At 40.4% G+C, this 27,771-nt stretch overlaps 1 protein-coding gene across 11 annotated transcripts in view; it reads right to left on the bottom strand.

Moving 5' to 3' along the window:
- The window catches only part of srcin1b (SRC kinase signaling inhibitor 1b), a 50,261-nt gene extending 29,764 nt beyond the window's left edge, over positions 1-20,497 (bottom strand). For 5 of the 11 annotated variants that reach the window (XR_009205000.1, XM_058395186.1, XM_058395204.1 and 2 more), the window contains exons 1-3: positions 20,184-20,496; positions 7,424-7,638; positions 964-987 (exon numbers count right to left, since the gene is read on the bottom strand). Coding sequence is in view for 8 of the 11 variants with exons in the window: in XM_058395186.1 (XP_058251169.1) it covers positions 964-987; positions 7,424-7,612 (213 nt within the window). In the remaining 3 variants the exon portion in view is untranslated. Of the gene's footprint in view, positions 1-963; positions 988-4,542; positions 4,609-4,679; positions 5,081-7,423; positions 7,639-20,183 lie in introns of those variants that run through there. The other 6 variants (XM_058395246.1, XM_058395197.1, XM_058395229.1 and 3 more) reach the window with 6 other exon arrangements.
- Between the last annotated feature and the right edge of the window lie 7,274 nt (positions 20,498-27,771).

Raw genomic sequence — 27,771 nt, 5'->3', positions numbered from 1 at the left:
TGAATTAGCCAGTTAAAGTTATTCAGTTTAGAAAGTTAAAGTAGCTAGCTAAGTAAAACATAGTAAATTATCTAGTTTAAGTTATTTTTTAAAAAATATAAATTTTTTTGCTAATGAGATAAATATAACTAAGTTTAAATGCTGAAAGCTTTTTATTATTTATTTATTTATTTATTTATTTATTACTTTTATTGTACTTTTGTGCACATAGGCAGGGGCATGAGGATTAATCGCAAAAACTGACTTTAATTTTAAGTAAAAGTAAAAGTAAGAATTTCTTCTCTTCCTTGAGAATATATTCAGAAGAAGAAGATAGACTTGGCTAAGATTCTAATAGCGTAACCTAGCAACTATTTCTAAAAGAGGCAATTAAAGTTTCTACGTGGAGCTAAACGAACACCGCTGTACAGTGTAGGTGTACGAGGCTCCACGCTCCATCGTCAGAACCTCAGTGTATATTCAGCGACTCGACTTTTCATCTTCTCTCTAGCGGCGGAATAATTCATGCGCTAAACTCGTCGGCTAAATGAATTGTCCTGCTGCTTACAAACCCATAATGTGATGATATAACAAACACAGGAGTGATTACTGAATATATTACAGAGTGAATAATCCAGGCTGTGTGTGTGTGTGAGAGTGTGTATACACCTGTGTGGTAATGATAATGCAGACTTGTTTTGATTGGTCTGTTTGTTCAATATAAATGAATTCTGAGTTTTAAATGATTAAAACTTTGATTAGTTCTTTATAGCAGTAGCTCCGACAACATTTCTGGCTACAGTGTGAATCAAAGCTCTTGGTCAGTTATTGGAAAAGAATCAACTTCAGGAAGCAAAAACAACAAAAGTTAATACAAAATTCATAGGAATAATATGAGGTATGAAATATGATAATGAACAAAGTTAAACAGGAAAGAAATCTATTCCTTTTTTTGTTACACATATATTTTCAGAGAGTACTGACCTTAAAGCTCCAGTAATGTGGTTGCTGAGAGAAAGGGGGTGGAGGTGAGAGAGAGAGGGGGAAGGGGAGAGAGAGAGAGAGAGAGAGAGAGAGAGAGAGAGAGGGAGAGAGAGAGTGTTAAACTTTCCACATTCATTTGAACAAACATCTTGTCTTGTCCTAGACAACGGAACCACTATTTGAGAGGAAGAATGAGGAAAGAAAAAACTCAAGACATAATAAAGAGAGAGAGAGAGAGAGAGAGAGAGAGCGAGAGAGAAAGAGAGAGAGATAGAGAACATCTTTTAATAATTTAGCAAATTAAATTGACCCGTTCTCACCCAGTCTTTATTATGATTCTCACGATTACACTTCATACAGGTGAAAATACACACACACACACACACACATACACACACACACACTTTATAATAAAAGCTTAACACATACTCTCTCTCTGTCGAATCTTAGTCACATACACGTACAGACAGATGGTGTAAACGCCTGCTGGCTTTTATTATAAAGGCTAATTGCTGTGCATCCGGACTGCCTTGTGGTCATACACATACATAGTAGGAACGTCACACACACACACAAAAAGAAAAAGAGAGAGATGGTCATTTGAATGCATTTAAGTATATTCACCTCAGGCAAATAAGCCTGTAGGAGAATGAGACTTAAACCTGGAAACAAATATAAGCATGTGTGTAACACCAGCACTACCCCAACACACACACTTTCACCGAAACCTTACAAACCAGGACAGTTCAGTAGCTCTTTCTTTGACAGGCAGATTTTTCTATTCATAGTAGCTTAATCAAAAAGTTTTTAAATTAGAATGTAGCCTCACAGTTGTGTGTGAGAAACAACATTCTAGCAACAACTCGCTTCACTACACACATCATCTGAGACCTGGTCTGGCTAACAAGGACAAGCAGGTACGTGTAGGCTAAAATTTAAAAAAAGTCAAAGTCATATAGCTCTCCTGTTAGCACAACATGCTGTCACCTCACACTGGCTAATTTCTATTTTTTATTTTATTTTTTTAGCCGAAGGACTTGCTAGCATTTTGTCAAAGGTGCTTCTTCAGATACTCGGTTAACAATCATCCTCTTGTTTGTTTCACTTAAAGATTTGTATTAAGCCTCTTGGTATTATTCTCAGTCTCCTGTGTAACTAACTAGCTAGCTCCTAGTTCGAGCTAGGTCAACTCTGTTTATTATTAACCTATAAACTTTTCATGTCGCTCTAAAACAAAATAAACAGTTAAATTATGATGTGGGGTCTTGATGTAATGCTTGAACTACCTGACTAACTTAGCATACTTTTTTTTTTTTTACATTTCCAGGCTTATTTTTATTTGCCTGAGGAGCTAAACAATGTTTGATTCATCAGAAATAATCCAGATTATTCTGGAACTTCTGTGAAGCAACTGTAGTGAGACTAACAGGAAAGAAACATGGTTATGAGGGACAGAGCGCCACTTGAAGCTGTGTTTACTTTATCAGCCAAAACAAACACTTTATTTTGTATTCTGTCTTTACCAGCCTTAAGTGAGTTTTATAAACATGATAGCTGTCGAGAAAGTTGCTGTTGGCTTGCAATGTCGGCCAAAAGTGACCTATTCCTGTGAAAGTAGGCGTTTCTTGGCCACGATTAGGGAAGAAGAACACTACTGACTCTTCAGTCAAAGCTTGAAATCTGACTTGTTGGTCTGTAAGAACCTATTTTTATGTTCATGAACATATTGCTGGTTGCTTAAAGGCACGAAGAGCTTACTTCAAGACTAAGCTACAGATTTCCACTTTTACGCTATTTATTTTCATGTCGCTATCAGAACAAGAATTTTTGCTGGTTATATCCTGATCAGGCATAACATTATGACCACCTGCCTAACATAGGTGTTGGTCTCCCTTTTGCTGCCAAAACAGCCCTGACCCGTCATGTACTGTGTGTTCTGACACCTTTCTGTCAGAACCAGCATTAACTTCTTCAGCAATTTGAGCAACAGTAGCTCGACTGTTGGATCTTATCACACGGGCCAGCCTTCACTCCCCACGTGCATCAGTGAGCCTTGGGCGCCCATGACCCTGTCGCCGGTTCACCACTGTTCCTTCCTTGGACCACTTTTGATAGATACTGACCACTGCAGACCGGGAACACCCCACAAGAGCTGCAGTTTTGGAGATGCTCTGATCCAGTGGTCTGTCCATCACAATTTGTCCCTTCGTCAAACTCAAAGCTCAAATCCTTACGCTTGTCCATTTTTCCTGCTTCTAACATCAACTTTGAGGACAAAATGTTCACCTGCTGCCTAATATATCCCACCCACTAACAGGTGCCATGATGAGGAGATCATCAGTCTTATTCACTTCACCTCTCACTGCTCAGAATGTTATGCCTGATCGGTGTATAGCTGAAATGTTAAGTATGTAAAATATGTTATTTATTATTTTTGTCTAAAGAGTAGCTTGAGGTGAGAAGCGGGAAAATAAACACTAACCTTCATTTTTGCTAATGCAAGCTGTTCACTTTCGCTAGCAAGGTAAACATTTCAATACATTTAAAGCATAGCTGTTACCGTTCTCTAGTCAAACAATCACGATCGGACTCGTATCTTGGATATTTTAAGGAATTTAGCTCTGCAAAAAAGGGCTAGATTCACAATCTGCAAGTTCAAATGCTAGGTCAATATTTATTCAGCAAAATTTCCTCCAAGTGTCTGCAATTTTTTTCTCCTTCATCATGCAGCTAGCTAAAGACTGGGACTTGACTGAAGCGGCAATCTCGAACTTTTTACTAAGCCCCGCCTCTTAAACTTCGAAAAGGATGTAGAGTTGTCTAAGATTACAGCTCCTACAGTGTTGTTTATATTAACCCTGAGATTTGGGAAGATGATAACATTAGATATTTTGAGACTCTGTTAGTTAGTTAGTTAGTTACTGGGAAATGGGAAATTTGAAGGTGTCATTCAGGAAAAGTCTCAGCCCTGTTGGAACAGTGTCATATCAACCAAATCCTTCTGTGTGTGTGTGTGTGTGTGTGTGTGTGTGTGTGTGTGTGTGTGTGTGTGTGTGTGTGTGTGTGTGTGTGTGTGTGTGTGTGTGTGTGTGTGTGTGTGTGTGTGTGTGTGTGTGTGTGTAAGAAATCAGGAAGCAGAGTTGAGGGATGAAATTGCGACACGGTCTGCATGCCAAGCAGGCTCATGTGCCCACCCATTCTGCCCTCGCTTCCTCCTCTGGCATTCCCACACATACACACACACACACTTCAACACACACATACACACTTCGACACATTTTCATGACCATGCCCCTCAAAACCATTTCTGTCTCTGCCTGTCTCTGTATGTTCCTCTATCTAACACACACACTCACATACACACACACACACACACACTCATACATACTGCGGCAGGCTTTCCAGCCACACCTGCTGCCCACCTAATGCCCCACAGCACGCTATTACGACGACAGCACTCTAGCCACTAGCCGACAACCAGTGCTATAAACAAAACACAACGTAACGCACACACACATGTGCACACGCGCACACACACACGCATGTGCACACGCACACACCTTCAGTCCTCCTTCTCACCTGGTTAGATGAATATTATCCTCCACCTTATCCAAAACACAAACCAGTTAAGCAAACAGTCTCTCTCTCTCTCTCTCTCTCTCTGTTTGTTCAGCACAAATTGTTCATGTCTTCATCGATTAATAAACGTAACATACCATTGCTAATTAATCCTCCTCCCTCGCGTGCCTCCTTCCACCCCTCCTCTCCTCCTTCTCCCTCTGTATCTCCATCCGTTTCTCCGTTTCCAGGCTGCAGATCACAGAAAATCCCCTGCCTCTGGAGCTTTCCGTTTCTCTCTCTCTCTCTCTCTCTTTTCTTGCTCCCTCGCTTGCCCCTTCTCTCCCTCTCTCTCGCTCTCCCTCACCCTTTCTCTCTCACTCACTCATTCACTTTCTCTACCATTTTGGACACCCACTGTCCCTTTCCTCATCTTTCCCTGGTTATTACCTCTTCCCTCTGTCTCCGTGTCTCTGTCGTTCTCCACCTTGCCGGTTCTCGCCATGTGATCTATTCGATCGCCATATATGGGCGCCAGGTTGCCGTGGAAACATCCGACTCCACCTGCCTCCAACCCCTCCCCACCCCCCCTTTTCCCATTTCTGTTGCTAACAGCGGAGTACAAACAGATAGCGCAAACAGAAAGGAAGGAAAGGAAAGAGCATAGGGGATTAAAAATAGAGGAAAGAGTTTGGGATGGGGGAAAAATGGGAGAGGGCGTAAACCTGCAGTGAGTAAGTGACATGGGAAAGAAAGATACCAAAAGAAGAGATTGCAAAGAGAAGAATCATAAAGGAAAAGGCAGAAGAATCGGCAAAAATCCTAGAGTGAGGTTGTAAAAGTAGAGGTTTTGCATTTTATGCAAATGAGTTCAAACTCTTCATGGGTGGAGTTACAGAGTGCAGACTTGTACATACTTAGAGGATGGAAAAAAGACTCGAGAACTAACAGATGTGGAGACATGGGTCACCATCAAGTCGAATGCATCCCTCTTTCCTGAGTAGCAGAAAGGGAGTTTGTAGTAACTAACTGACCAATTTTCATGTCTGAAGAAGCTAGAGTTGGGTACAGGACTGTGCCACTCACTTGAGAACAGAAGAAGAAGGTAAAGCAAAACTCTGGTCTTTTCCAACATAAAGTCTATTTACTGGGTCTGTAGCATGTCTGTATTGAGAAAAATGCCCCATTATGGATCAGTCCGAAACAGCAAAAATTTAAACCTACCACCATTACCCCGTAACAATAATAGTCTTAAGTTGAGCTAGACATGAGAGTCTTTCCAGTGCTGGTGTTACAGGGTATTCACTTGGGGCAATATGGCAAAAAAAGCATTCAGATTAGTGGTATCCATGTAACATCAGACCAAAAATTCCTTCCTCAGAAAAAAGTAGTTCCATTCTGGAATTATACAGATTTAGAGCCTGATGGAAGGATAAACATGACTGAAGTATTCAACATCTGTCATAACTCTGGGATTTGTGGAGTCATGGGGATCTGTGGATGGTGGGGATCCATGGATGGTGGGGTTCCATAAATGGTGGAGATTCATGGATGGGTGGATTCTATGGATGGTTGGGTTCTATGGATGGTGGGGTTCCATGGATGGTTGGGTTCTATGGATGGTGGGGTTCCAAGGACGGTTGGGATCTATGGACAGTGGGGTTCTATGGATGGTGGGGTTCCATGGATGGGTGGGTTCTTTGGATGGTTGGGTACTATGGATGGTGTGGATCCATGGATGGGTGGGTTCTTTGGATGGTTGGATACTATGGATGGTGGGGATCCATGGATGGTTGGGATCTATGCATGGTGGGGTTCCATGGACGGTGGGGTTCCATGGACGGTGGGGTTCCATGGACGGTGAGGTTCCATGGACGGTTGGGATCTATGGACAGTGGGGTTCTATGGATGGGATCCATAAAAAATGAAAACAAAGATAAGAACAGGATGAGGATGGAGGGTAAAGGAAAAGTATGGGAATGGATGAGAAATGTGCAATGAAAGGAAAGGAAGGATAGTGAAGGAATGTGAACAGAATGCAAGGATAGATGAGATATGTGATGGGAGGGGATCAGAATGAAAGAGAAGGAATTTCAAAAGAGGAACCAGGAAAGGAAGAATATGAGTTGTGAATGAAAGGACATGGTAGGAATGTGAAATGAAAGACAGATGAGAAACATGAAGGGAAGAAAAGGGAAAGAATGTCAGGGTAAAAATCAAGGAAATGGCAAGACAGATAGGAAATATGAATTGAAGGGCTAGGAAGAGTAGGATAGGGATAGGGTACAAGGGGAAGACAGGAAAGTTATGAAGTTCTGACACACAGTACAGAGAAGGAAGGGAAGAAGGGAAGAGAAGGAAAGCCTCTTCAATATAGTGTGATACTCTAGAGAAGTAGTATATTATAGGGAATGGAAGCAAAGGGGTTGTGAAAGAGAGGGAAGAGAAAGGATGGATAGTGACGGTAGAGATCTAAGAAGGAAATAGACAGATAGCTGGGAAACGTGAAGAGAAGGGGCAGAGAAAGGAAGGATATGGAAGGAAGGTTACAGAAGTGATACAAAGGGAAGGGAAAGAAAGGAAAATCCATAAATGGGAAGCATTGAGAAACCATGTGAAAGATAGAAAGGGAAAGGCAAGAAGGGATGCCAAGGCATAGGAAAGAAACGGAAAAGCAGATCTTCACGCCTACCTGTGATTCCTCATCATTCACAACAAGACAAATGTACACTCAGATACAAAGCTCTACACTATATTACACACCCCCACACACACATCTGCTGCCTCACACAGTCCTTCTTACAGTGATTCAACACAACATTCCCTTCTCTGGAACAGCATGCCAGGTCATGTTTAGCATGTTTTCAAGGCAACACACACACACACACATACAGGTACATACCTGCTGGCGTGAACAGTTGGCACTGACAAGCGTAGCAGCATGCTGCGGTGGGTATTTGCCCCGCTGTCTCTCAGCATCCCCAGCATGCAACTTGGCCATTGCCTCAACATCTGGATTGGAGTAGCGGCGGGCCGCGTTGCCCAGTGTGTGGTACTGACGTTGGTATTCACCATGCTCCCCTCGCATCATCCTACCTTCGTCTCACCTGGCCAGATCTGTGCGGTGGGTCAACAAGTCAAAGGTCACACATATAGCTGGACAGGTCAGAGTTCTATTGTTATAATACAACGTTGTCAAATTATCAATTTTAAGTGCTGTTACAGGAATGAAACATTCTGGGACAAGCTATTAAAAGAGAGTAATCAACTCTGGCGTATTAACAGTCACTCAGCTTCGCACCAGGCTGCATCACACCACCCCGTCATGTTTTATTCCTTACTTGTGCCTGATATCTTTCTGCTCCGGGGGTTTGGTCTTGAAGATGCTTCTAGTGTTGCACACACACACATCAGCTAATACAGCTGTAGGCTACTGAGCTGTTGAGATTTTGAGATTTATATAGAAAATGGCAGCAGGAGTGGAAGAGGAAGGGGAATAAAAGGAGGCAACATAAAATAAGAACAAGATACGAGGCAGGAAGTTGTCCAATGATGAGACTTAATCCGACGCAGCTAGGGTTCACCTCATGACACCAGATTGAATAACATAAATCGATCGTAATCAACGAGCATGGTCGATGCAACACACATGCCAGGTTTTATATTCACTTTATTTATGCACTCAAAATGTATGGCAGATCCATTTTTTTCGAAGTGCAACCCAAAATCGATACACAAATACTAATCCTGAGCAAAGCGTGACTGAGGGTTTCGTCGAGAAATACTTGGTTGAAAATATCTTCAAGGGAAAACAGATTTTGGACCAAACACAAAGAATGGCAAGACTTCACTACAAGGATTTCTGCATGTAGTAATGATATTTTCAGTGGTTGTTTCTCATTATTGTTATTATTATTATTATTGTTTTTATTGGTAATAAACTGAAGTCCAAATCAAATGTAGCACCACTTTCTTCAGCTTCAGTAAATGTATAATCCTGATCAAGGTCATTGTGCTTCCAAGAGTCTATCCTGGTGTAATGTGTAGTCCAGACTTGCCTCCAGTCTCCTGACCACCAGAATGCAGTTTCCACTTAATTTTAACCTACTTCCTCCATTACTTCCTACTTCCTCTAGAATCTCTAAAAAAACATGAACCTGAAAACATGAACCATGAACCAAAAACATTTTTTTGTTTTTTATTGTTCTGTTCTACCTTGTCCTTGTGATTTGACTCTTTTCCGGATCTCTGGTGTTATGATCTTGCCCTGTTTCCCAACTTCCTCCGTCACTTCCTACTTCCTCTAGAATCTCTATAAAGGACATTGACCTGAATTCATCTGTTTCTGTTTTTACTGTTCTGTTCTACCTTGTCCTTTTGATTTAACTCTATCCCGGATCTCTGGTGTTTTGATCTTGCCCTGTTTCCCAACTTCCTCCATCACTTCCTACTTCCTCTAGAATCTCTATATAAAGGACATGAACCTGAATTCATCTGTCTCTGTTTTTATTGTCCTGTTATACCTTGTCCTTGTGATTTGACTCTATTCCTGATCTCTTGTATTTTGAGCTTGCCCTGTTTCCCAACTCTTCCTTGAACGTGTCCTTTGATGGTGGTGAATTTCTGCTGGTAAAAACGCTGACTGCTTTGCCTCTGTTTTGTCTCAATAAAACTCATGCACCTGGATACATATTTCTGAGCCAAATTGGGAGTACAGGATCCTTCCCAGATTCCACAGGTTCTGCAAGTCATGTTTGAAGCCTGATACCTGAGACGCTATAATATTTGTTTCATTGAATTTCTATTCATTCATTTTCAGTAACCTTGATCTGGAACCTATCCCGGCAATAGTGGGCATGAGGCTGGAATACATCCTGGATGAAAAATCCATGTGGTAAGAAGAAACTGGAGAACCCAGAGGGAAACCTCTGAAAGTTTTTGGGCCTTGCCCCTTAGTCCCAGTCAAAGGACCTCTTAATGCTTCAACATACCAAGACATTTTGGACAATTTCATGCTTTGTGGGAACAGTTTGGGGATGACCCCTTCCTGTTCCAACATGACTGCACACCAGTGCACAAAGCACGGTCTATAAAGACATGGATGAGCGAGTTTGGTGTGGAGGAACTTCACAGAGTCCTGACCTCAACCCCATAGAACACTTTTGGGATGAATTAGAGCGGAGCCTGTGAGCCAAATGTGCTTCTAATGGAATGGTCAAAAATTCCCATAAACACACTCCTAAACCTTGTGAACAGCCTCCCCAGCAGAGTTGAAGCTGTTATAGCTGCAAAGGTGTTCTATGGGGTTGAGGTCAGGACTCATGCAGACCAGTCAAGTTCCTCCACACCAAACTCACTCATCCATGTCTTTATGGACCTTGCTTTGGTCACTGGTGTGCAGTCATGTTGGAACAGGAAGGGGTCATCCCCAAACTGTTCCCACAAAGTTGGAAGCATGAAATTGTCCAAAATGTCTTGGTATGCTGAAGCATCAAGAGTTTCTTTCACTGGAACAAAGGGGCTGGCCCCAACCCTTGAAAAACAACACCTGAATTCAATGATTTGGAGGTGTGTCCCAAAACGTTTGCAAATATAGTGTATTTTATTTTATATGTACATTTTTTTGTACACATTCCGAAATGTCTATAGTACGTTATATGGTTCAACCATCTAAAACTCCTATGTTTAGATACTCAGTTCTTTTATCCAGTGCCTCTGTAATGTGTCCATTTGCATTCTGTAAGGCCTGCATGTGAGGCTGAGTCTGCACCATTGCCTTTTCTTTCTCTCACTCTTTGTCAAATTAACTTGGCCTCTCTGGGAACTGTTGTATCACAGGAATGTGCAATATACTGGGCATTGTTTACGGATTTCTTTTTTTCTCTCTCTCTCACCAGAGTCTACTGTGATACACCGTACTGTTTAAACTCTGTTTTACAAATGCTAACAGCAGTGGAAATGGGTGTTAAGGAAGAATATAAACAGCAGGCACTGGCTACATACCAACCCCATAAATATCAAACCCACACACTTGCTGTGCTATTTCTCTAGGGTTGTAGCAAATAGAATAAGAAAAAGAAGGAATACGGAGCATCATGCAACATGTCTCTCCACCTTAGACACGTTTAGAAGCCTAATCGATGATACGAGATCCAGCAGACTAATCACTACGCCAGCCTTGAACCTTATTCAAGAAGAATTAACACTTTAGGAGAAGGAAAAGTCCAGAGATGTTGTTTTTAACCGATTCTCAGCTGCTTGATTTGCACCTGATATGAAATAATCAAACATTTCACAGATCTCTTGCTCCAGAAGGACGACGATTCGCTTCCTGGACGTGACAGATGTGAGAAATAAATGAGAATTGATTGGTCTAGTTTCCAGTATTACTCATCAGATTTCTCAAAAGGTAGCAAGCTAATATTTTTCTGTCTCCTTTCATCTGAGTCTGTGTATTTAAAGGTAGGTCTGATTTATAATTGATTACTTCTGCCTGCTAGAATGTAGCTCTAAGCAAAATTACAAATCTTCCTTTCATTCCAGCACCTTCTGAGGTAAAAATTTCACTTAGGATCTAATTTACAGAAAAAACTAAAAAGTTGGTTTTATATTTGATGGTTAGAAATCACTGGAGACTCCTTCTGAAAATGTTAAACAAATATGTTTGTGCAGAAAAGATCACCGTATCAGCAAATACATGCAAGTAATTTTATCATAAAGTGTAATTATTGCTAGCATCTAGCTACTAAAAATAAAAGAATAACAAAACACATTCCGACCAATCAGAATTGAGACTATAAACCCAGTGTATTACAATGAAAACTAAACCTGTGGTACCATAAATTAGCAGTATAACTGTAGTATAATTCTTTTCTCTACTGTTCAGTTTTCAATTACGTTTAGTTTTTATTGTTTACAGCATCCTTTAAAGTACAGCATGTTGTTGTATAACCTGGAATCTGTACCCCATATGGCGTACACTACTTAAGCGTAAGCAAGTCACAGTAAAGGGTCAATCGAAACTGCACAGTCTGGTAAGACTCACTGCATTGTGTGTGTGTGTGTGTTTATATATGCGTGTTAACACATTTTTCCTGCTGTGTCAGACATCCTCACAGCAGAAGGGCAGACAAGAGAGCAGCATTTCATGCTCAAGCCTTTACATACAAATTAGAGACGGATGGCCGTATCATTTAAAAAAAACTACAAATAAAGACTTTTTTAATCATAAGACTGCAGAAATGAATTAATTCCTGTATTTACAAAAAAATGCAACATGGCTGTTCGTGTATAACGAACCAGAACGTCATTCTGCTAATCCTTATCATTGATTCACAGCCGCCTTTTTATTTATTTTTTCTTTTTTACTATTAATTCCGTGATTGTGGCGACTTTTGTGACAACTAAAAACTTGCCTTTAGAACAAGGACTTGAGCATAAAAACATGGCAGCATTTAGTCCATTGTGAGTGCTGCTTAAAAATTCACAGCCCCGCCCACTTGTTTTCAGACCATTCACATCACTGAAGTCACACGTCAAAGTTCATGTCGATGAAGCAAACGGAGAGAAATAAATGCGTGGGTTTTGATTTTGATTTGACGTCCTTTCCCTTTCGGTGAATTATTTCTTTATTTAATTTGGAATTCGTACTGAGAAAGCAGAACAGCTTTTAGATCACAAATCGATCTTTGAGGTAATTTTTTTTACTTTTTCACCATTCTTAACCAAACTTCACATCAAATTCATGGGAATTCATTGATTTATTCCTTAATTCACTCGTTCATATTGCATCTTGGATATGTTCTAATATAGATATACTGTATTCCAGTTTAGTGAAGGATTTTGTGATTTCTTACAGTTTCCAATGAGCAATAAACACACTGAAACATTTCCACTAACACACTAAAATCTCTCTTTCCGGATGTTCCCCCTGGTGCATTCCTCCGACAAACCCTCTCCTCGTTGCTTCCTAAGGAACACTGATGTTTGTCAGAAACACGACAATAAAAGAGTTTGGATTAATCAACCTCGTGTCTCAGGTGACTCAAACCTCCCTAATCTCCCGCTATTCACAGCCCATAGTAAACACCTTCTCACTGTCGGCCTCTGTGCAATTTATACGGCGACGGCGATGATGATAACGGGACGCCTGATTTATGTCTCTGTGGGCTGATTTTTCTAAATGTGGTTAAGCCTTCTGTGACAAATTAAAAATTCTAGCGAAGGCGGATAATATCTCGCTCTGTCTGTCTCGCTATCACTAAACCCCCAGCAACACACCCCACCCCCTCCCCCTCAGTCCACCGCGGCCTCCACTTCTTTCTCTCATGCAAGACAACTGAAATATGTTCAAATTGCATCAGCTGCTTTTCTTAAGGAAGAAGAAAAGTCCTCTCGTGCTTCTGTCTGGTGTATAAATGTCCGTGACCTTCTCAGAGGAACAAAATCGGCACATTGAGCTGCGATAAGAGCCGATACAGCAGGCGTTTCCCCACTAGACAGTGAAACAGCCGGTGTGATGGGAGATTTTTATTATAAGGCGGTTTGGCTCGCACGGAAGTGTAATGAGAAATGCCACGGCGGCCTTCGAAGTCGACTGAGGACACTGAAATATGACATAATCCCAAACAAGGTCGTTACTTAGCCTGAGAGCGGCGACAGCTAACGTCTTCGCCGTCATAAATCCACATGGCTGCTGTGTACACAGCCTTGGCCACTTAAATGACTCCGGAAAAAAAATAAAGTAACAGGGGTGTGTTTGACAAGGACGAAGTATTATGAGTGTTGCTTTAATTAATAGGTGAATTTAAAACAAATTCATTTACAGTTTGTGGGTTTAGTTAGCGATGGCTGATGACACAGCGGCTTGTAAGGCTCGAGAGTCCGAGACGCTCTTTTTTGGGCGTTATGATTGGAGGAAAAGAATTCACCGAAAGATTTGACAGCAAAAAAAATAAACAAACAAACAAACAAACAAAAATGCTTCAGTTGCAGGTGATGAAAAAACAAAAGTTAAGTGTAGATATTTGCAGACGTCTGCTCTCTTGGTTCATATTAACCTGCTTGATAGCGAGGGTAGGGGAAAAGTGAACACTGCAGGGTTTAAAATAAATGGAATTTGCGCTTATGAGGACTCTTAGAACCCGCTGGAAGAAAGTTAAAGGCTAATTGGGTTTTAATTGGCATCATAGGCGAAACAGCATGATGTGGACACACACACACACAGAACGTCGGTTTCTCAGATTCAGCACCAACTTTTACGTATTCACACCTGAACACCAGAAGCTCTTTTCCGATCCATTTAATAACCAAGCGACTCGACGGAGATACACTCATGAACGTGAAATGTTGCGTGACCAAATGCGGCGTTGGGAACCTAGTCTTTCCAAAGTCCCACAGCGCTCTTTATTACATTACTACTGTGTGTCCTGGTGCATTTATTATGCCTCATTATATTTCCGTTTTTCTTTTAAAATCTACCCGAAATAATGAAGAATGTTCTGAAAATAGCTCTTCATGTAAACGATCTTCTTCACACCACAGGGTCTCATTGTAGGCAGCACTTCAGCTAACATCAATTTAAACCGCAACTGAGACGAACGTCACAGGAAATTCGGACCGAACATAAATAAAAGTCCATAATTCACCGAAGGGGAAAGGACACAGGAGGTATAGGAGGCATTTGCTTCAACTTTTGCTTCGCGACAGTTTCATCTAGATGACCTCCCTCTCTCGGGGTGCCAGTATTTTTGCGCAGCATTTTGTAAGGAAAAAAAATATATTATTTCAACTTTTTTTTAATTTAAGTAAATAACCCTAAACTGTTCTACCACAAAAATTCTACCACATCCACTTATGCTTAAGATAAAATATTTTTGCATATTTATTTTAGTTGTAAGTTACTTAAAAGTTGATTTTAAACATCTGCGTAGGATTTACAGACGTCTTTTCATTCGATCCTTGTACCACTGGCCTGGGGGCGTGGTCAAGATGGCTGCTGAGTGGACAGATCTTTCTGAAAGACATGAAAACCAAGAATTTTTTTTTTTTAAATAAATTTAATCACTAGCATTAGCGTTAGGAACATCTTCTATAGTCAATGCTATTTATTTATATTTATTTATTTATTTGTTTGTTTGTTTGTTTGTTTGTTTATTTGTTTTTACTTGATGGAATTTATCTATTTATCTACTTTAATTTATCTACTGCTTACTGCTCACACACAACCCCAGGCTCCAAACCACTCAATCTCTCTCTCTCTCTCTCTCTCTGTCTCTTTAGCCTTTGACCTCGATGACAAGCTGCCTGCTGAGGGGCCTGACTGGAGGGAGAGTAAAACTAATGTAAAAAAAAAACCCTCGAAGGACACACACTTCTAATAATAAGATAAACCAGGCATTTAATTATATTTTACAGCTAGTGCTACTCATATCCTCCCTGACGTTAACTCTAACAAACTGAATGTAATCCACACAAAAAGATTTAGGCATCTAATTGGGTTACCATTAACGAACATACTGGCCCTAAGTGAGTGTATTCATGAGCACGCTAATATGAAGTTACAGGAGGAGGCTCAGGGGGGGCCAATATTTACGGTTGTAGGATGAATGAGGGTTTTTTTTCATCTCCTTCGGGTTGGCTTTACTCTGAACAAGTGCAAATAAAATACTCCCATCAGAAAACTTTGTTTACTGAAGGAGACAGGATGTGGGTGTGGCTGGGGTTCGCACCTCAATTTGTATAAGCCAATAGAAAAGACGTGGGCGGGGAAAATCTGCCTAGAGTTTGTATTTTCTATGTAATTATCTTTGTGGGGTGTCAATATTTTTTTGTTAAATCCTGTGAAAATAATGTGCTAGTTCAGAGAACTTTTTCTAAACAGCACCAGATCTTCATATGTATAAAAGAAATATTTTATAGATTTATTTTCTCTCCATTTCTAAGATAATTCTGGAGTTACAGTACATCAGTGACTAGTCACTTCCTCTTTTTCCATATATGGACATGAAAGCTCCAGAATGTTCCTGATGTCAGATATAGGTGTATTTAACTTGAGTCCCTATCATCGTGGAGGCATTTTGCAAGAGACACGCAAGTACACACACACACACACACACACACACTCCATGTCTGTGTGCCAATCAATTTCAGGTGCATAATTAGTACTGGAGCTGCTACAGATTCTGGCGATACAAAAGGAGTGCATAATGAGGCAGGATGTGAATAATAGCATGACTTCCTGCACGTGTCAATCAACCATTCACAGCCAATCAGCTGACTCCGGAAATACAACTGAAAAGACGTATGGAGGAGTGTAGAAACGATCTCTCTCTCTCTCTCTCTCTCTCTCTCTCTGTCTCTCTCTATCCAGATTTGGCATCTTACATCTGGCTGACATCAAAAGGAGACTGTGTGTGTGTGTGTGTGTTAAATCAAGAAAAAGCCAGAGCATCCACAAAAGAGGAATGAGGGATAAAGAGAGAGAGAGAGAGAGAGAGAGAGAGCGCGCGTCTGAAAATCAAAGAAAAGAAAGTGGGTGATTATTTGTCATTTTGACAGCCAAACGCTTCAAATTGAATCAGAGAGAGAGAGAGAGAGAGAGAGAGAGAGATTTAATAGTTTAAGAGAAAGCACCCAAGAAAAAAAATAAAGGAGAAAGAAAAACAGTGAGACAGACCGATTGAGAGAAGAGAAGGAGAGAAGAGAAAAGTGATGGAGACTGAGGGATAGAGAAAGAGATTTAGAGCACAAGCAATTGAGAGAAGGGGAGATGCAGAAAAGAAGTGTAGTGATGGATTCAGGGATTGGTGGATAGACTGACAGAGAGGGAACGATGGAGAGTCAGAGAGATGGAGAGATAGATAGATAGATAGATAGATAGATAGATAGATAGATAGATAGATAGATAGATAGATAGATAGATAGATAGATAGATAGATAGATAGATAGATAAGCAAGTTTTTGGTGGCCTTTGTCCTTTTTGCCCTTGACACTAACACACACAGACAAACACACACACACACACAAACACACAAACACACACAAACACACACACACACAGTCTGATCCATCAATCCTGCAGCCATTAGTCTGTTTGTTTTTGTTCTCTTTTTCAGGTGTCTGCTGTATGACTGAACTGTGTGTGTGTGTGTGTGTGTGTGTGTGTGTGTGTAAATATTCTCCTTTCTCAAGATTATTATCCAGCACAGCTTGTTCCCCCGAACGCACGAGCCTGCAGTTTGCACAATAAAACACACACCTATTCAGTTCAGCTGTACAGACTGTTTTTCTCCACCTCTGTTTCCATCTCTCCTCTCGTCCCCTTTATTTCTCTTCGTCACTCTTTCTCTCTTTCACTCCATCACTTTTTCTCCCCCTGTCCATCATCTCTCTCTCTCTCTCTTTCTCTCTCTCTCTCTCTCTCTCTCTCTTTCTCTCACCAACCTTTTCTTTTGGCCATCCCTCCTTCTTCATCTCTCTACCTCAACATCATGCTCTATCCATCTCTCCATATCTGTCCAAGCTATCTGTCTATCTGTCTGTCTATCTATCTATCTATCTATCTATCTATCTATCTATCTATCTATCTATCTATCTATCTATCTATCTATCTATCTATCTATGTGTGTGTGTGTGTGTGTGTGTAAAAAAGAGAGAGAGATACTTTAGGGAATTCTGATCAAAAAGCACATCCATCTTTCTGTATCATATATCTAGAGATAGTATCTCTCTCTCTCTCTCTCTCTCTCGCTCTCTCTCTGCTTTTTCCTCAGGGTATCAGAAGCTTCGAATCTCATTTTCTTTTGGAAACTTCTGAGGCTGGAAGACAGCATGACAGATGTCCAGCACTAGCAGAGGCCTCAAGTGTATCTTCACTACAACACACACACACACACACATTTATATTAGAGATATTTTTGAACCTTAATAGCACTACAGATGGACTGGCAGTGTGTCCGGGGTGTATTCCCGCCTCACTTCCAGGATCTAGTCAAACCCCTGATGGACTGAGCAAAAGATAAATAAATAAAAAGTAGTATTTTTTCATTTAACTTTGAATATGAAGTTAAGAAATAAGTTCATGACCTCCAGCAGATGTGTTTTGAACCTAATAAAAAAAAGGCAATTCATGTTTATTTAAACTTAAAGAAAATATTTAATTATAAATAAATAAATAAATAAATAAATAAATTTGATAATACAAATAAATAAATAAATAAATAAATAAATAAATAAATAAATAAATAAATGAATGAATGAATGAATGAATGAATGAATGAATGAATAAATAAAAAAATAAAAAAATAAATAGATAGATAGATAGATAGATAGATAGATAGATAGATAGATAGATAGATAGATAGATAGATAGATAGATAGATAAATTTGATAATACAAATAAATAAATGAATTATGAATAAATAAATAAATAAATAAATAAAAAAAATGTGATAGCTAGCTATAATCAATTAAAGCTGTTTAATCCAGCTGAAGGACAGGTATTAAGCAACAGAATCAATGAAATTCATATGGGGGAAAAAAGCATTCTCAATTTAAAAAAATTAAATAAAAATAAAAAATAAAATAAAATAAAATAATCTGCTCCAATTCAAAGAGAACCAGGACAACGGCTGTTTATGGACCCTGAGTATGGACACATTTCTGTGTTCTGTTCTTCATCATCTTCATCATCATCTCCTCCTCCTCACAATGGTCTGTCAAAACCTGTGACACCTTTATCATACATCCGTCATGCTTCCTGCTTCATATCTTTGCTCTGCTCTCTTATCTTCCAGTCTTTTCTCCTTCTGTCAGTTCTCTTCAGCAGCCATACTGTCACGACCCCATCACCTGACTTCACTTGTCCTTTGTCCTTCCTCTGTATTGTTTCTTTCACAGTTTTGCTCCCAGTAGAAGGGCAGGACTGAGGGTCTACAGATTGACCACACTGATCTGCCTTGGATGTTGGTTTCTGTGTGCCTGTATTCGCTGCACTTAAGTTCTCTGTAAGGAGTCTCCAGTGTCACCTTGTCAGGACAAAAGGAGGTTTCACTTTTTCAATTGTATAAGGAAGTGAAAAGTGAAGCTGGGGCTGATTTCTTTCTAGCCCAGACTGCCCAAGTCAATTGATCTCCATTTGATCTCCTAATATTTTTAACCTGGCTTTGCTAAGATATCAAGGCAGAGAGAGGTTAGACCTCATAACATTATGAATCTAGCACATAAGCTACTACCATTAGCCAGTTTTTAGTATTTTCCACCATATATACATCTCAAAAACCATGAAAGAAGCACCAAAAATATCAGCTTTGGAAAGTAGAGACAATGTTTTATTTGCATGGAGAGTCAGAGGTTCATGATTGCGGCTTCTGACTGCGTTCACTTAGACTTTGCAGCCGATTACTTGCTACAGAACAAGATCTCAGTAGCCTCAGTGTATTTTGAAACACAATTTGGCTACGTTTTCTGTTTTTTTTTTTGCTCTGCTCCCATATGTCATGGGGGACCATGATTCCTGCCCCAATGGGACTCCATGATGCTGCATTTAGATGTACAGCGACTCGCAGTGACCGTTTATTGGAAATGAAAGCTTCCGACTTGAAGGGACATGAGCAACCGCTGGCCACCCACTGATAAACTTTATAACCATGGCAACCGGTAGCCTACTGGTGACTTGCTAAAAGCTTTAGCTTGGCGTAGCTTTTGTTTTTGTTGCAGTTCCCATTTTCGACCACTTGGTAAAAATGAGCTCTCAGGTGCTAAAAAGGGCAATGAACATAACTGCAACATCATCTTAGATCACTGGTCACTCGAAAGAGGTCAGAAGTACTTTGCCAAAAATTGGAATTTTACAGTAGTTTATATTTACTGAACAAAATACAGACGTAGAATCTTCTCCATCTGTCTCAGGGACGAGCCTGGGATGAGCTTTTAGTTCAGGTGATGAGATCAAAGCTTCATGTCCGACTGAAGTAAAACTCCATCCCATCCCATCTGTTCCTGTCGGTCAGGATTTTCTCGCTTCGCAGTAACAGAAGGTCATTAGAACCTGCAACCTTCTGGTTCCACACATCCTCAGTTTGTTAGTGAATACGCTGTCAGTCAGACCACAATGTCGTTTCTTCGCCTCTTTTTTTTCCACACTCTGCTCTCTCTCTCTCTCTCTGCGACTATCTCTCCATCACCACTTTGATGTTTGCCCGCAGAGCAATTTCTGCCAGTGCACTCTCTCTCTCTCTCTCTCTCTCTCTCTCACTCACTCACTCTTTCTGCAGACACACACGATCTCTCTCTCTCTCTCTCTCTCTCTTTCCCCCATTTACACACATCCGTTGGTGATATTCAGATCGTATTCAGGGTACATTAGAGTGCATTAAAACCCATAGTAGCCATACACCAGCATAATAATATAGCAAAGCTGAAGTGCATATCTCTCTCTCTCTCTCTCTATCTCTCTCTCACTCTCTCTCTCTGTCTCTTATATATACATATATAATAGGGTATCCATATCTCCAAGAGAAAGTGAGCGTAAAAACCCCAGAGCCAAGCATTTCCACACTGACCAGTTTGGCACTTTTCCACATCCCAGGTTGTGGCACAATGCAAATCTGATCCCACCTCACCATGAAATTGCACTCGGGCAGTCCTGCACCACTACATACCTGCTCGAGCTGTGGTTTCCTTTCCTCCTACCGATCCCTCGGTTGTCACACAGCCTTCTCTCTTTTCATGTTCAGCCTCCTAGTCTCCATCCTCCTCTTGCCTCTTTTCCCCCCACCTGTCTTCCATCTGTCACTCAGATCCGTCGGTCCTAAGGAAACCAGGGAGCACCGGTTCGTCTGCTGGTCAGCGTGGTGCCTGTGTGTGTGTGTGTGTGTCAGAGCATCAAACCCATTCTACTGAGTAAGGGGTGGTGGATGGTGGTGGTTTGGGGGGGGGGGGGTTGCTTCAAGTCCGCATGGCACAGCCGGACCTCATCCGATATTCCTGCAGAAGACACGTCCGCTTCCCCCTCCTCGAGTGTTGATAGTGGAAAATCCCATTTCAGTCCACACACACAGCCCGAGGAAGACGGAGCGAGGAATGTACCATTCACAGGGTAAAAAGAAAAGAAAGGGGGTGGGGAGGAGGGGAGGGGGGTAGATGATGGGAAAATTGCAGCAGATGAACAGGACAGGCAGGAGACATTTGCTCTGAGAGAGGCTTGAATAGAAATGACAGGTTTATAAATCAATAGACTGCTTTCAGTAAAACAGGCTTTTAGTTATTCATATATATATATATATATAAAAATATCCTAATGGTTTGTATGAAGCGAGATAAATGAGATAAACTGCTTTTTTTTGTTGTTGCAGTTTTGAAAAGCGTTTATTTCTGCGTATAGTAACAAGCGCCTGAAACGCAAGCCAAATGACGCAATTAAAAAGCGATTAAAAACCAATTAGCTCGTATGCGCAGGCTATAAATCCGATCCCTCATGCATTTTCTTTTTTTCCGCTGCGTTCTATGATCAGAATTGAGGTGAAATTTGAAAATTATAGTGTGTGTGTGTGTTTACATTCATTTTTTGACATGAATCTGGATTGGTCCAGCAGGCTTCCATGGTGTAGCTGGATGGAGTAAAGATAAGAGAGGAAGAGAGAGAGAGACCAGGGAATAGACTCACCACCCGGGCTGTAACTCAATCCAACACGAGGTCAGGTGTTAGCCGTGTCGTCGGCAGCATCGTCAATGTCGTCGTCGCGGCGGTTCGGGTTTCACCTGGAAAGTGGAGAAAGGTATCGGGGTTAAATACGACCTCAGGGCATTGACATGCATACAGAATGAAATTTGTGCAGGAATATGTGGTGGGTATGATGTCATGTGAGAAGAAGTACAGAGAGAGAGAGAGAGAGAGACAGAGAGAGAGTTTTTCTGAGAACTCTTCTGTGTAATATGCAAATATACACATTATCGATCTTGATATCAAGGAAATAAACTAATCTCGAGTTTATATGCATAGCACTGGAATTGTAATCGTGTGTGTTTAGTTCATTTTAATAAATCATTATGTCATAAATAAATTATTAAGGCTACAATGTGCTTGGACACTCCCCTGACAGACCACCAGAGGGCAGGGCTTTTTCTAGATCGCTGGAGTGTTTTTGTACCATGTGCTTTAGTTCACGTTTTGTGTTAGCCCCGCCCAGTCCTGGGTCCTGTTTCCCCGCCTCTGCACACCTGTTCCTTATGTTCCCCGGGTTGCCTGCCTTAAATATACCTGCTGTGTTGTGTGAGTCTTTGTTTCCTGTTTTCAGCGTCCAGTTTGTGCCCCCTTTTTCTTTTCTTTGTTTCGATGTCCCACCGTTCCATGATCTCTTTTATTTCTATATTTTCTGTCGCTCCATTTTATTCCTAGTGTTTCCTTTGTTTTGTTTCGTTTTGTTTTTTTAGTCTGTTTGTCCTAGTGTTTCGACTGTTGACAATGTCCAGTGTTAGTTACCACTGCGAAATTTTTCATTAACAGCAAAGCGATTTATTTATTTCGCCGATAAGTTTAATCCACGTTATGGCTACGTTTAACGCCCAGTGAATCACGTTCCTCTCATCGTCTGCGTTAGAGCAGCTAGAATCAGCCCTTCTCTTACAAGCCTCTCTGTTTTCTCACTATTGAACTTAATAAGACAAAAAATCTAGCTTGTTATATTACTGAGAAAACTTTAAAATTTAAAAAAATAACTGTCCTGAAGTTTGTCCTGAAACTGGAGACTCCTTACACAAAACATTAAATGAGAGTCCCCTTGCGAAAAAGCTCAAGTTGTATGTTAGTATAAAAATAATTACTAAATAATTTTGTGCTGTTCTGGGAACCAGATTTAACAGCATTGTTTATACAAATAAATATACAACACACATTCAAAATATGCTAGAGTTATTTTGTTTACTTGTTTTTTTACACTAGATCTCGGATTCAGCGCTCATTTTAATTATGTGTAAACTTTTATATTATCTGTTCATTTTTTGTCGCTTCTCTTTTTTCTTTGTTCCACCTTTTTTTTTTAATGTTTACGTACTCAGAATTTTCCGATTATATTTAATTCCTGAATAAATCCAGGTAGCTCTCAGAGTTTTATGCTTTTGTTCGATTGTATGTTAGAATTTTTCATTTTCACATAAACAGTTTCATGTAAATCTGCATTTCTGTGGAGGAAAGAAGTTCAACTGTATAACATTCTTCTAGAAGGTCATGATTGTAAATATCACTCGAACTACAAAGAGAGATTTTGTTTGCCACTAAAATGTTCCGGAAATGCCAGAATGTGCCAGAAATTTCATTTGAATATGGATTTACAAGCATGGCGGTAAACACAGAGGAGAAACCAAAAACTTGGAGTTTGGGGAGTATGTGTAATGTATAATGTCCATTTTTTAAACTGAAAAATGTAGAAAGTTTTTTTTATTATTGTTATAAATAAATCCATCCCCACACTGTGATGTCACTGGATATATTGCATCATCATTGTTGTCCACTCACAAAACACTTGACTTTGACACTTTTTCCCCCTGTACATCATCATCATCATCATCATCATCATCATCATCAGTAATGATCCATTATTGCAAAATAACATGTATTTATTAAAGCTTAGTACGTGGGATTATTACGCGATTCCGCGAGAACACATTTTCATCTCATTAAAAAAATCCATGTCATCTATGCAAATTTGGATTTTCAAGGTTCCTCTTCCAGTACACTTAACTTCTTCAAACAGAGGCCTGTCTCCATGGCAACGTCACCATTGACAACTGACATCTCAGGGAAATAAAGTAAGAATAGTCCAAGCCAAAAGGTCAGAGCACTTATGCTTCCAGCATGACCGAGCTGCGTGGGTTAGAGAGATGTCATTTATTTATGTTATTTACGTTAGCACACAGCGTCTGTAATGTCTTTACTACAGTCTAAAAAAAAATTGGATTTTCACAAAGCATGTGATTTAAAAAAAAAGCTGTACCCTTTTTTGTTTTGTTTTTTTAAATACAAATGTATTTGAATACGTTTTCATTTTACAGAAATCAGTCATGAGAAGAACTCTGGCCAATTGTCCAGCTAATTTCCTTATAAAATGACACAAAGTGTTCCTTGTCACAGATGTTTACTTTGTCACTTTGTTTAGTTCATTAACATTCCAAGACCCAATGCAATGTGTTTGGCAGAAAACGAGAGAGCTTAATAATAAGCTGTGATGAAGCATGGTGGTGTCAGTATCCTGCTGTAAAGCTGCTTCTTTTCAGCTGTTTACCGGAGCTCAAGTCAAAATCCATATACTAATCTGATTAGTAACGGATGTCACCTTCCGGTAATTGCCACATGATAAATCTTGCTGAAAAAAACTGAGTTAGAAAAACTATAAAAACAATCAATTTTAAGATTTTAATTTTACGATTATTATTTTCCGATCATTTTTTTAACGCTATTTTTTTTTCTTTTTTTTCCCCCCAATTTATTTTTTTTTTATATTTTACATTTTTTTGTAATAATTTTCTGAAAACCAGATTTAACAGCATTGTTTATATAAGACATTAAATCTTGGATTCAGTGCTCATTTTAATTATGTGCAAACTTTTATATTATCTGTTCAAATTTAGATTATTTTTGTTCGTTTCTACTTTTTCTTTGTTCAATTTTTTTTTCCGTTACTAACAGGGGCGTCGCTAGGGCTAATCATTCGGGGCTTGACCCCCGAATGATTTTAATCTAGCCCCGAATGTTTTATCCCGAATTTTAAAAAATGGTCATAAAACACAACAATCTTATTATTTAAATAATATCCTAACTTCTAATATTTAATGTTAACACAGTTGATAAAAGTCGGCTAACAAATGTATGTTGTGTGACAAAGGAGGCCCACTGTCTTTGATTCTGAAAACTCCTGACATATAGGACCCTTTTGAATATTATTCCATACCCAAGACCTACAAAAGCCTTAAATGAAATCAGCCTAAAGATAGATCTAAATAAAATCTAAACTGTTAAAGCGCCAAGACATTACAGTCTGAACCTCATGACTTTCTAATGCAGTATTTTAGTTAAAATCCAGACATGACTTAGGTGAACAATGGACCAGAACAGACTCCATCATTCAGCTGTTCTGTCTATTGATAAAGGAATTCTCAGCACTAGAAATACTAGTATGGTAACTGACCGTTTTGTTCAAGTCGAGTCTCTGATGATTCCAGCCTACATACAGTATAATACATACAGCAGTGCCAGCATAAATTAGGAATGAAATAAGAGGTTCAAGTATAATATAGATTTTTGTTAAATAATAATAATGGATCTACACGACACTGCTTCACATACAACCTGTAAAAGAGATAATAACTGTGTGAGAGAGAAAATGTAAATGAATTTAATGACCTTTTTTAGTAGCAATGATGGGAGGAGTCAGAAAAAAGACTGAATGAAATTTTCTAAAGTTGCATACTGTTTGTGTTAATTTGTGTTTATTATTAAACAATATTACATAAAAATGCTCTTACAGAACATGTTATTCTTGCGTACCCCCTCTTGGTAATTAGCCTCTGATGTTTCGGGCTCAGCCCCTCATGTTTTCAAATCCTAGAAACGCCCCTGGTTGCTACGTACCTGTACTTTGCAATGACAATAAAGTTCTATCTATCTATCTATCTATCTATCTATCTATCTATCTATCTATCTATCTATCTATCTATCTATCTAAAAGGCAGTTTGAAGAATTAGTAAAGGGGTGTGCAATTTTTTATTCGTTTTTCACCTGCCTGTGACAGTGATGCCTCCCTTCCAGACGCACTGAACAACTTCTATGCTCGGTTTGAGGCACAGAACAACACAACAACGAGGAAGACCATCCCTCCTCCTAATGACCCAGTGCTCTGTCTCACCATGGCTGATGTGAGGAGAACTCTATGCAGAGTTAACCCACGGAAATCTGCTGGACCAGACAACATTCCTGGCAGACTGCTCAGGGAGTGTGCAGAGGAGCTAGCAGATGTCTTCACTGACATCTTCAACATCTTGCCGAGCAGCTCCATCATCCCTACGTGCCTCAAGACAATGACCATCGTCCCTGTGCCAGTGTCCTGCCTCAATGATTATCGTCCCGTCGCACTCACACCAATCGTGATGAAATGCTCCGAGAGGCTTGTCATGAGGCACATCAAGTCACGGGTACCACCCTGGACCCCTTGCAGTTTGCATATCGTCCTAACCGCTCCATAGATGATGCCATCAGCACAACCCTCCATCTGGCCCTCACATACCTGGACTGTAAGGACTCATACGTTCGAATGCTGTTCATAGATTTCAGTTCAGCATTCAACACAATCATTCCTCAGCAGCTGATTGAGAAGCTGAGCCTGCTACGCCTGAACACCTCTCTCTGCAACTGGATCCTGGATTTCCTGACTGGGAGACCTCAGTCAGTCCGGATCGGGAACAGCATCTCCAGCACCACCACACTGAGCACTGGAGCTCCTCAGGGCTGTGTGCTCAGTCCATTGCTGTTCACTTTGCTGACTCACGACTGTGCAGCAATGCACAGCTCCAACCACATCATCAAGTTCACCGATGACACGACCGTGGTGGGTCTCATCAGCAAGAATGACGAGTCAGCATACAGAGAGGAGGTGCAACAGCTAACAGCCTGGTGCAGAGCCAACAACCTCTCCCTGAACGTCGACAAGACTAAAGAGATGACTTCAGTTGTTGACTTCAGGACAGCACAGAGTGACCATTCTCCACTGTTCATCAATGGATCCTCGGTGGAGATCGTCAAGAGCACCAAATTCCTTGGTGTCCATCTGGCGGAGAACTTCACCTCGTCACTCAACACCAGCTCCATCACCAAGAAAGCCCAGCAGCGCCTCTACTTCCTGAGGAGGCTGAGGAAAGCCCATCTCCCTTCCCCAATCCTGACTGTGTTCCACAGAGGGACCATCGAGAGCGTCCTGAGCAGCTGCATCACTGCCTGGTTTGGGAACTGCACCGTCTCAGATCGCAAGACCCTTCAGAGGATAGTGAGGACAGCTGAGAAGATCATCGGAGTCTCTCTCCCCTCTATCACAGACATTTACACCGCACGCTGCATCCTCAAAGCTAACAGCATTGTGGCTGACCCCACACACCCCTCACACACACTCTTCACCCTCCTGCCATCTGGAAAGAGGTACCAGGGCATTCGGGCCCTCACAACCAGACTGTGTAACAGTTTCTTCCCTCAAGCCATCAGGGTCCTCAACACCCGGGACTGAACTGTTCTACACTCTCTCAGACACACACACACACAGGACTGAACTGTATACAACTCTCTGTCTCTCTCACACACATATACACGCGCACACACACTCTCTCTCGACTGTGTGGATGCAAACACACGCACACACATAATTTATATTGTTCATTACTTATTGCACTACCTCAACCTGTCATCTGCTGCTATAGTTGTAGTTGTATTTATGTATATTTCTATTTGCACTACCTCAACCGCTGCTGTTGTATTTTTGCACAACATTTTTTACATCATTTCAATTTATCTTATTTTATTTCACTTACATTCCATTACACATGTTCTTTTCTTTCTTTTTCGGCGCTAAGTGTCCTGTGTTTTTTGTGTTGTCTTGTCTATGCTCTGTTTGCACCTAGCTGCACACTGTGCACTTTACGTGGCTAAGACAAACTTCTGTCCTAGCTCTGTGGTGTTGTTTTTGTGTTGAACTTGTTGTTGTTGTATGTTTCTGTAGCACCAGGTCCTGGAGAAACGTTGTTTCATTTCACTATGTACTGCGTCAGCTATATGTGGTTGAAATGACAATAAAGCTTCTTGAATCTTGAAGGGTTTTTTGTTGTTGTTGTTCAGTAGATTTATATTGTAGTTTCAGTACATTTAAATCACGATTTTTATATCCACTGTTACAGGGTGTACCATTAAATCTTATTTAAAAAATGTATCATTATTGCATATAGAGTCTCCAGTGTGGGTGTGTTGTGAGGAACTTCAGAGTCCTGACCTCAACCCCATAGAACACCTTTGGGATGAATTAGAGCGGAGACTGTGAGCCAGACCTTCTCATCCAACATCAGTGCCTGACCTCACAAATGCGCTTCTAGAGGAATGGTCAAAAATTCCCATAAACACACTCCTAAACCTTGTGGAAAGCCTTCCCAGAAGAGTTGAAGCTGTTATAGCTGTAAAGGGCGGGAGACAACTCCATATTACATTCATGTGCATGTAA

Source organism: Hemibagrus wyckioides, linkage group LG01 (genome assembly GCF_019097595.1).
Source record: "Hemibagrus wyckioides isolate EC202008001 linkage group LG01, SWU_Hwy_1.0, whole genome shotgun sequence".
NCBI classification, from domain to species: domain Eukaryota; kingdom Metazoa; phylum Chordata; class Actinopteri; order Siluriformes; family Bagridae; genus Hemibagrus; species Hemibagrus wyckioides.
The sequence above is the reverse complement of the archived record's forward strand: the minus strand, read 5'-3'. Positions and strand labels throughout refer to the sequence as shown.